We start from the raw sequence: 10858 nt of genomic DNA, 5'->3' as shown, positions 1-10858 counted from the left end.
TATTGTATTCAAACTGAATGTGAAGAACAAGAACACTTCAACCTTTCTTTTCTTTTTTTTTTTTTTTAAATATACATTTCATTTTGTGGGCCGTGCAGCAGGTAGCGTCGCCGCCTCAGAGCTCCAGCATCCTCATTTTGGTTCCTTAGCTCTGCTTCCTGTCGGGGTGGACGTTCTGTATATGTGGGTTTCCTCTGGGTTCTACTGTTTCCTTCCATAAAACATGCTGGTGCATTGATTTGGCTGCTCTAACTTGCCCCTGTGTGTCCATGTGTGTGTCCTGTACTGAACTGTAGTCCTATCCAGAGTGTATTCCTGCCTCACACCAAGTGTTCCTGGGGTTTCCACTGTGACCCTGACCAGACTAAAGCACTTAATGAAGATCCATCCATCCATTTTTCTCTACTGCTTATCCTACACCGGGTCGCAGGGAGCCTGGAGTCTTTCCCAGGGAAACTCGGGACGGGGTCGCAACATCACACACACACACACACACACACACACACACACACACACACACACACACACACACACAATTTAGAGATGCCAGTCAGCCTACAGTGCATGTCTTTGGATTGGGGGAGGAAACCGGAGTACCCAGAGAAAACCTCCGAAACACGCGGAGAACATGCAAACTCCGCGCACACACACACAGCAGAGGCGAGAATCGAACCCCCAGCCCTGGAAGTGCGAGGGATTGAACACAGTTTTATACTTTGGTTTGTGTTTTGGTGTTCAGAAGGCAATTATGCTATTTAAGCAACCTTTTTGTCAACATGCAAAACACCTTATAATCACTGTAGCATCACTGAAAGCTGTGATATACAAGCTCTGCTATTGGTTACTACAACTACCACAATCCTTTGCGGTCATTAGTTCGTCCCACTCGCTTCCGGTTGTGTGTCGAGCTCTTGGTTCGGTAAAGCAGCAGTCTGGATCGCCGCGATGTCAGTGCAGGTTGTGGCAGCGAAAATGGCTGAGGTCGAGCTGAAAGACGTCGCTAAGAAAGAACTCGCCGTCGTTTCACCTGTTACTCCGAAGACGGATGAGAAAGGCTCGTTAAGCGACGAGGCTGGTGCTGCAGTGGCATGTCCCCTGCCCGAGCCCGCGGTCCGGGGCGACCCCAGTCCCGTCAGCCCGAACCCCGTCAAGATGCCGCAAGCGTCCGCGATGAAGCGACCGGATCCGCAGCAGAACGGCGGCGAGGCGTTCGTCAACAGCGACGGCACAGTGGCCGAGGCTCCCCGCATGAAGAAGGTAACCAGAGCCGCCTTGTTTATTAATACAGCAGCGTCTTCAGCTCGCCATTGTGTAAACGAGGCTCGCGCTCGGCTAACGGTTACTGCACATACACCTCATTATATCGACTTTATTTTTTTTTTTTTTACATTTTGAATCATCTTCTATTTCGGAATAACTTCACTCGAATATTTTGGTTGTCATAACTTAGAAATATTCCCGTAAAAAAAAACACATTTTAAATGGTTTACATCTCCACAGTTAACAGTTGTGTGTCAGGAAAGGAAAGTTAGCAAGATAGCAAGCGAGAGGTTTGCTAATAAAGTTTTTCTTCTCATGAAACACAAACAGCTAAACCAACACCTCGTAAAGGTTTATATTAATAACAGGCGCACTGTCGAGGTTTTTATACTGAGTTTGGACTGTTTCTGTAATGTTAACACCGCCATGGCAGGCTGCTTCACTGCAGGTTCAGCTAGCTGGTTTAGCTTAGCTTAGCTTGGCTTGGCTTGCTAGCATGCTAGTCCGCAGTGCGCTGTGATTGATCTACTGAGAGAAGAAACTTTGGTACAAATCAAAGGAGCTGAAATACTACAGTTCACACCACCCATGAGACGAACATAAAGCAGAGTTCAGGCCAGGTTTGTTGCATTAGCGACATTATCGTGGTGAAATAAAATAATTAAGAGTCTCCGTTAGATGCTACTCATATGTGGTGGTCACGGGTGACGTCATCGCCTCTGTGTGACGTAATATTAATATAATAATAATAATAATAATAATAATAATAATAATAATCTTATAATCACACACACAGGATATACACGTGTGTCTTATACACACACTCCTGGTACCTGATCAGGTTGTTTGTGCTCCTTCTGCATGAGCATCAGAATCAGCCACATCACTGATCACATAGCGCTTGGTTTGAACACACACACACACACTCTCACACACACACTCACAAAACACTCACACACACTCACACACACACACACACACACAAGTCCACATGCAAAACATCCAGCCCTAAGTGCACTAATCAGCCGTTTCACAGCGTCCCATGGGAATTTCTTCAGCATCGGCCTACACGCTGTCAGAGCAAGGTCATCTACATCATTATGTGTGCCTGCAGGAATGTTCACATTCTCCATCACCGGGCCTGATTTATCCATCTTTTAGGGGAAAACACACTCTCTCACACACACACACACACTCTCTGTCTCTCTCACACACACACACACACACACACACACACACACACACACACACAGAGACTGAGAGCATTCTGTTGTTTTCTTCTCTGCTGTTATTATGACCTGTAATAATTATTTACTCCAAAACCAAATTTTGTTAACAAATATTAACGAACGCAGCTCAGCAGTCGCAGCACATTACAAGCTTCCTTACGCGATTAAAACGCTTTACGTTCATCACGTTCACACCTGACCCATACCTGTCTTTAACGAGAACACACCTGCGCCTCTGTAACACACATCTTGGGCGATTGTTTTGAACGTTACTCTGTTTCAGTAGATTCCTTCCAGTTTTGCTTGAATCGATTCCCCCGAATCAAGTAAATCACCAATTTCTTCATCCTTCAAAATTATAAATGTGTTGTAATTATAATAGTTATCTAATTTTTACTTTTACTATATTTACTATATTCACTTTTACTATTGTGCCTCTTATTGCTGCTGCTACAATCAATTGCTGCTTTTACAGTCAGCAGTTTACAGACAATTTTTTTTTGCACAAGTATTTTTTCCCACTCAACACTGTTTCTCTTGTCATGTCTAGTTGACAGTCACTGTCCTGTGTGTGTGTGTGTCGTCCTGTGTGTGTGTGTCGTCCTGTGTGTGTGTGTGTCGTCCTGTGTGTGTGTGTGTGGTCCTGTGTGTGTGTGTGTCGTCCTGTGTGTGTGTGTGTCGTCCTGTGTGTGTGTGTCGTCCTGTGTGTGTGTGTCGTCCTGTGTGTGTGTGTGTCGTCCTGTGTGTGTGTGTGTGTGTGTGTGTCGTCCTGTGTGTGTGTGTGTCGTCCTGTGTGTGTGTGTGTCGTCCTGTGTGTGTGTGTGTCGTCCTGTGTGTGTGTGTGTGTGTGTCGTCCTGTGTGTGTGTGTGTGTGTGTCGCCCTGTGTGTGTGTGTGTGTGTCGCCCTGTGTGTGTGTGTGTGTGTGTCGCCCTGTGTGTGTGTGTGTGTGTGTCGTCCTGTGTGTGTGTGTGTGTGTGTGTCGTCCTGTGTGTGTGTGTGTGTGTGTGTGTGTCGTCCTGTGTGTGTGTGTGTGTGTCGTCCTGTGTGTGTGTGTGTGTGTGTGTCGTCCTGTGTGTGTGTGTGTGTGTGTCGTCCTGTGTGTGTGTGTCGTCCTGTGTGTGTGTGTCGTCCTGTGTGTGTGTGTGTGTGTCGTCCTGTGTGTGTGTGTGTGTGTGTCGTCCTGTGTGTGTGTGTGTGTGTGTCGTCCTGTGTGTGTGTGTGTGTGTGTGTCGTCCTGTGTGTGTGTGTGTGTGTGTGTCGTCCTGTGTGTGTGTGTGTGTGTGTGTGTCGTCCTGTGTGTGTGTGTGTGTGTGTGTGTGTCGGTCGTCCTGTGTGTGTGTGTGTGTGTGTGTCGTCCTGTGTGTGTGTGTGTGTGTGTCGTCCTGTGTGTGTGTGTGTGTCGTCCTGTGTGTGTGTGTGTGTGTGTGTCGTCCTGTGTGTGTGTGTGTGTGTGTCGTCGTGTGTGTGTGTCGTCGTGTGTGTCGTCCTGTGTGTGTGTGTGTGTGTGTGTGTCGTCCTGTGTGTGTGTGTGTGTGTGTGTGTGTCGTCCTGTGTGTGTGTGTGTGTGTGTGTGTCGTCCTGTGTGTGTGTGTGTGTGTGTGTCGTCCTGTGTGTGTGTGTGTGTGTGTGTCGTCCTGTGTGTGTGTGTGTGTGTGTGTGTGTGTGTCGTCCTGTGTGTGTGTGTGTGTGTGTGTGTGTGTGTGTGTGTGTGTGTGTGTGTGTGTGTCGTCCTGTGTGTGTGTGTGTGTGTGTGTGTGTGTCGTCCTGTGTGTGTGTGTGTGTGTGTGTGTGTGTGTCGTCCTGTGTGTGTGTGTGTGTGTGTGTGTGTGTCGTCCTGTGTGTGTGTGTGTGTGTGTGTGTGTGTCGTCCTGTGTGTGTGTGTGTGTGTGTGTGTGTGTGTCGTCCTGTGTGTGTGTGTGTGTGTGTGTGTGTGTGTGTGTGTGTGTCGCCCTGTGTGTGTGTGTGTGTGTGTGTGTGTGTGTCGCCCTGTGTGTGTCGCCCTGTGTGTGTGTGTGTGTGTGTGTGTGTGTGTGTGTGTGTGTGTCGCCCTCTGTGTGTGTGTGTGTGTCGCCCTCTGTGTGTGTGTGTGTGTCGCCCTCTGTGTGTGTGTGTGTGTCGCCCTCTGTGTGCGTGTGTGTGTGTGTGTGTGTCGCCCTCTGTGTGCGTGTGTGTGTGTGTGTGTGTCGCCCTCTGTGTGCGTGTGTGTGTGTGTGTGTGTCGCCCTCTGTGTGTGTGTGTGTGTGTGTCGCCCTCTGTGTGTGTGTGTGTGTGTCGCCCTCTGTGTGTGTGTGTGTGTGTCGCCCTCTGTGTGTGTGTGTGTGTGTCGCCCTCTGTGTGTGTGTGTGTGTGTGTGTGTGTGTCGCCCTGTGTGTGTGTGTTTATGATATTGTTTGCGCTTGTGTCACAGTGTCGTGTGTTTGCGCTTTATGTAGCTCTGTGTCGTCGTATTATGTGTTGCACCATGGTGGTGGGGAAACATTTCATTCCAGTGTACACAGCTTATATAGTGGAATGACAACAAAAGCCGCTTGACTTGAAAATCAAATTTTTTTCTGCTTTGCCGACACTGGATGATGATGATGATGATGATGTTGATGGTGAGAGTGATATGAGGATTGTGAAAGAGCTGCATGTTCTCATCTCATCACAGCCACTTCTTTGATATGCATCTGATCTAGGACCACATATAAAAGTGGCTCAAATCTGATTTTCGCGTCCACAAAGTCTTGAAAAAAAAAAAAATCAGATCTGTGTCATATTAAGGCAGAAGATCAGATTTATGTCACTTCAGCATGGTAATGTGAACACAGCCATAGACACACACTCATTTTTCCTCCTGTTAGAGGGCACCATTTCTTTTGTCCTCCTCGAATGACCTGTCTTATTTGTCTTAATTTGTGGATTTGTTTTGGATTACTTTCTTTTAAATCATTCAACTGAAATCACCAAGTTGCACAAACGTTTATTAGATTAGATAGTGTGTACAGTTGAGATGAGAAAGCCTTTTAAACTTGACCACATAATACAAGTATAAAATTGCAGTAATTTTTACAGAAATTGAAGCTGATCAATCAAGGTTCCTGTTAATGAGTCTCATACAGAGATTTATACTAGGCTCTCGTAGGAGACAAACATTTTTCCAAACTACCAGGATTCTCATGAATATCACATTTCTGGTATAAATGCTCCTGGAAATGATTTATGAATAAATTAATTTGTATCCAGTTTGATAAATGAGGCTTATTGTGTGAAAGAGACTCTTAGCTTTCCAGCAAAGTACACCTTTGGCTTTTTAGAAGAAGAAGCCTTTATTTTGTCACATATTCATTACAGCAGAGTGAAATTCTTTTCTTTGCATATCCCAGGTTGTGAGGAAGCTGGGGTCAGATACAATACAGCGCCTCTGGAGTAGAGAGGGTTAAGGGCCTTACTCATGGGCCCAACAGTGGCAGATTGGCAGTCCTGGGGCTTGAACCTCTGACCTTCTGATCAGTAACTCAGAGATTTAACCTTTCCTGGGGTTAGTTTTCATCTCTCTGGTGTCTGTAAAGGAAATTGTATTTCAGCTTTGTTTGACTAATAATAATCAAAAAAAAAAAAAAATCTGATCTGCACCATCATTGTGTGCAAGTGCATCTGAGTCATATCTGAGAAATCACATCGAGGACAAACTTAAGTGCTTGACCCTGCCATACTTTCCACCTCTCTCTCTCCTTCACTCATAAGCTTAAAGTAGACTAGGATAGATCAGGAAGTATGTCTGTCCTTATTTGCTTTTTTTTAAGGCTTTGTGTGTAAATGAGTTCTGATTGCTGACGACAGGACTAATTTACTGTTAGCGTAGTCTCTCTTACTGGACCCGATGCTCAGAGCATTTCTGGGAGTGCTAACAGAGGAACTGCTAATTACTTATTGACTAATGTGACTGTATCTCTGGAATGGAAGGACAGTATAAAGGCAGTGCTGAGGCTATTGTTCACCTGGGTAGAGATCATTTTCTTTAGTCAAGCCATTACCTGTGCAGCTTGCCTTGGAGAAATCACCAAGGTTTGATAGTGGTTTCATGGTTGAAGGATTTCAGGACTCTTATTAATAACCTTATAACAATTCCCAATGATTTATAGCTTGTAATTGATTAAGGGACATATAGCATACAAGCCAACTAAATCAAGATCCAGGAGAACTTTGATCTTTGGTGTTTAGCAATAAAATGGTTTCTACTTTCCACAGCCTAGAAAATAAATCTTTACTGTAGTGGTTTTGTCAAAGTCCGAGTGGCAGCTTTTCGTAACTGGACCCATCGCTAGCTGTTTCAGGGGAACTGACAGCTTTGATTCTTTGTAGGTTGCAGGTTCTGAGCTCCTCTACAATAGCCAGCTTGCTAAATATGTGTTGTGTCATGGAGCTGCTGATCCCTGGGACAAGGACAGGGGGCCTAGTGTATTATAGTGTATAGCTAGATTCCTCTAATCCACGTCTGCCCGTATCCCCACATCACAGATTAAGTGGCCCGCTCCTCTACAGAAGCGTGTGATGGAATTGTACAGAGAGTAATGGTTATTGTATTTGCCTTGGCATCTCTGTTACTGTCATAAACTTTCCAGATTGTGTGTGTGTGTGGGGAAATCAGCCAGTTCAAGAGTCAAGAAGAGATGTAATTTAGTAGTGTTTTAATTCAGATGCTACAATATGTTGCTCCCTTGTATTGTTGTTTTGTTTTGGGACGTTGACCATTGCTTCACTCTACAGTTATTTGCTGTTTCAATGACTATAACCAATTACAAATAAGGAATATGACTTTTAAATAATGACATAAGTATTTTTAATATTCAGATGGATTGTGTTTTTCCCTCTCTTTATTTCAACTGTACTAAATCACTAATCTACACACACTTTATCATTAATCTGAACAAGCCTAAATTAAACAGCCTAAACCTAACTAATCTTATTGTTATGGTGCTGTGAAAGGCCAAACTACCGCATCATGCTGGTCTTTTTTTTTTCTTTTCAATACGATATCTACCAAGCAGGGAGACACATGAAGCCAGCCAACCGCTGCTCGTGCTGCATCACAGGGCAGCAACGTCTACCCTCTTCTGCATACATGAGTCTACAGGTGCCTGTGATTGGCTAGTGTCACTGAGATTGACAGGGCAGAGAGAGTGTACCACCCCTCCCACCCAGAGCACAAGGCCAGGTTTGCTCTCTTGCACTCCCTGCCATGGACGGCCATCTTTGGGATTCGAACTCACAATCTCCAGACAGTAGTGCGAACTCTCTTCTGCTTCTCAGGATCACGCTAGTCCATTTTTGAGTGAAAAACTCACTTTGATGAGTTGCTTTCTTTGACTGCCATCATTTCCCTCGATGCGATATGCAGTGACTTCTTTGGTGCTTGATTGGGTATTGGGATGTTTTTACTCTTCTGTAGGAGGTCAGTGAAGCTCTTGGAGTAAAGAGAAGAGCACGTATTTGATGTGGCTTGTATTTAATAATGGAATTCCGTCATTTTGATAAATATTTACAGAAAGAACAGACCATCGCTCTTGTCTCCTGTCAGACTGTCAGGTGTCGTGTTAAAACAGTCCTGCACACAGTCCAAGCATTGACCACCCTACGTTTTGTTTTATTTCCAGATTTATAATTTAAGACTGTAAAATTTGAACATTGTCAGTAACATGTGTAGCATAAGTGACTAAAAACCAGAGGAATATTTCTTGCACCACTCTAGTCGGGAGAGTAAACTGCATTTCTTGACACAGCGTCTCTTTCTGCTGTGACATCCAGCTTCAAACGATACATAAGGAATAAAAAAGAACATGGAGTGGTATAGGAAGATAAAGAGGTGGAGTTATATGGCCTGACACGAAGCAGAGAAGCCTGGGTTGTACTTGATTCATGACTTGTGTGTGTGTGCACAGAAGCAGCAGCAACATGACCAGCACTGCTCACGCACTCAGCTGCGTAGCTTATGTACATCTGGACGATTAAATGCGGCATTCGCTAGATGGCACGTCAGAGCCAGAACACCTCTGTGCGCCTGGTTTCGATGAAACCAGTCAAACTGTAATGTTTACCGATTTCATGCACAGCGATGTTAATCGTAATGTCATGACAAGCTCAGTTTCTCTTTAAAACTGTCTGCTGCTTTCAAGCTCGTTAAGCCTGACCTCTTGTTTTCTCTGTACTCACGATTTCAAAGTTTGCAAAATTCACTATATGGAAATGAAGCGCTTCCTGTCTGTTTTACTGTTCAAATGAGTTGGGTTATTTTGCAAGTTTTAATTAGTTCTACCACAGGTTTATTGTGTCACTTAAGACGGTGCTTCCACAGTGTATGAACTGTACACTGCTGACTGTACTGTCTTATAAGTCAGTGTCACACCATCCTATTTGCTTTGAAAGCAGTATACATCACAATGTTTCCAAGATATTAATACACACTAACAAATGATAACCCCAAAAGTCAGGTGAGACGGAATAAATTACCAATGGGGGTAACAGAATGAATATTTTGTGACTGTTTCTCACTAGAAAACAGTTAAATCTAATGGTTGTCCATAAACTGCTTCCTCTACCTGGTGTTCTCTGCCATTTCTTTTGTCCACACTGTTGGTGACGGAGATGATGCAAAAGGATTATGGAGTATGTATGATCGTGAAGGAGCTATATACAGTACGCTTTCTTCAAAACTGCCCAGATGAAGGTATATCAAAAAGGCATCATTCTGTGCAAGCATTTGATTAGGATGTGACTCAGTGCCTTCCTGCTGCTGTAGACAGTCTAAATAAGCAGCAGTTTTTATGTTTCAGACACACCCATGGAGATGTAGCTGGGTTTTTTTCCTGCAGTTTGTAATCTCATGCCATTAAACCATAGTTTCCGCTGTTGGCTATCAGGCGACTGGTGTGTGCCAGCACTGAAGGGGAAAGTCCTGTAAGTGGATTGTTGGTAGCCAAAGATGATAGGAATGTTCCACTAAGACTAAGTATTATTACAGAAAGCTGTACAGCATATGTGTGCTCCTAAAATTATAAAATAGCCCAGTTCCTGCTTGTAAGAAGATTTTCTTGGAAAGTAGGTTGTATTCGTGTTTACCATTTATAGCCTGGTGGTCAAAACGAGTCTTAAAGCAATGTGGGACACTGAAGGTTGTGCCTTGAACACTGAGGGTAGGCTTTTTTTTTTTTTCCATGAGCTCTTAGTTTTACATGTTGCGAGTTAAGGGGACCAGACTTGTATGACGTATACGAGCGAGCGCACACTGTTGTGCGGTGGTGAAACGTGTCGCGTTCCTGTGGCTCGCTGCAGGTCATCAGCAGCCACCTTGCAGTGGCTGAGTGACCACCAATGACCCAGAGCTCCTAACACTAGTATTCCTTCATAACATCAACAGCCACAACTATTACTGGAAGAAAAGAAAGCTCAAGGAAATGGTCAGTCTGTGCCCTCAATCTGAGGAAGCACATGGTGTTTTTATATCACGACATATTGTTATCATCATACATACTGTACATACACTACGTTTGCTAGCCACCAGCCAAACCTGCCAAGTCCAATGTTAATGACTCGTGGGTTTAACCTACAGGTTTTGTTACAAGTTATACGTTTTTGAGTGCCTAGTAATAAGAGTCTAATGTCTGACTGGTTAGTATGCAAAGCATCGAGTCTCATGTGCACTAATCAACCATTTCCTGGCTTACTGCCCCACTCTCTTCAGCATCAGCCTACACACAAGAGCAAGAGCAAGGTTATCCAGATTGTTATGAATGCCTGCATGATCACTTAGATATGCCATCAGTGTGTATTTGTGAGAGAATCAATCCTAAGTTTTAAATGAAAATTATATTTTGTTCATTCTTTTCTCTTGAATGCAATGGTCGTGTCCCAAATGGTGCAGTCCTCACTTATACTTGGTTCTCACACTAATCCAAGCCTATATCCATGTTGTTACCAACATGATTTTCCATAAAAATTTCTCCACTATGTGAACAGGCAGCATTTATCACCATGGTGTAATGTTACGTGACTCTGAGGAGTGCAGAAATAGAAAGGCAGAGAACCTACAGTCCCCCCTGTATGTACTGGAACAGCAAGGCCAGTTCTTTCATTTTTGCTATGAAGACATATAGGTTTGAGATCAAAAGATGAAAATGAGACGATAGATCAGAATTTCAGCTTTCATTTCCTGATATTTATGACTAGATGTGTTAAACTTAAAACATGGCACCTTTTGTTTGAACCCCCCTTTTTCAAATGATCAGAAATATTGGAACATGTGACTGCCAGGTGCTTCTTGTTGCCCAGGTGTGCCCTGTTAGATTGATTGTTTAGACAGTTAATAGCTCTGAATGTCTACTCTTGGGTT

The 10858-nt window shown here is 44.1% G+C and overlaps 1 protein-coding gene across 2 annotated transcripts in view; it reads left to right on the top strand.

The window, feature by feature from the left end:
• Positions 1-891: 891 nt before the first annotated feature.
• Positions 892-10858, top strand: part of ahcyl2b (adenosylhomocysteinase like 2b) — a 40463-nt gene continuing 30496 nt past the window's right edge. For both annotated transcript variants that reach the window (XM_026922878.3, XM_026922877.3), the window contains exon 1: positions 892-1257. In XM_026922878.3, coding sequence (XP_026778679.1) covers positions 946-1257 — 312 coding nt within the window. In that variant the 5' untranslated portion in view covers positions 892-945. The remainder of the gene's footprint in view (positions 1258-10858) is intronic.

This window comes from Pangasianodon hypophthalmus, chromosome 18 (genome assembly GCF_027358585.1).
Source record: "Pangasianodon hypophthalmus isolate fPanHyp1 chromosome 18, fPanHyp1.pri, whole genome shotgun sequence".
NCBI classification, from domain to species: domain Eukaryota; kingdom Metazoa; phylum Chordata; class Actinopteri; order Siluriformes; family Pangasiidae; genus Pangasianodon; species Pangasianodon hypophthalmus.
Note: the sequence above shows the minus strand (reverse complement) of the source record. Positions and strands in the feature narration are given on the sequence as shown.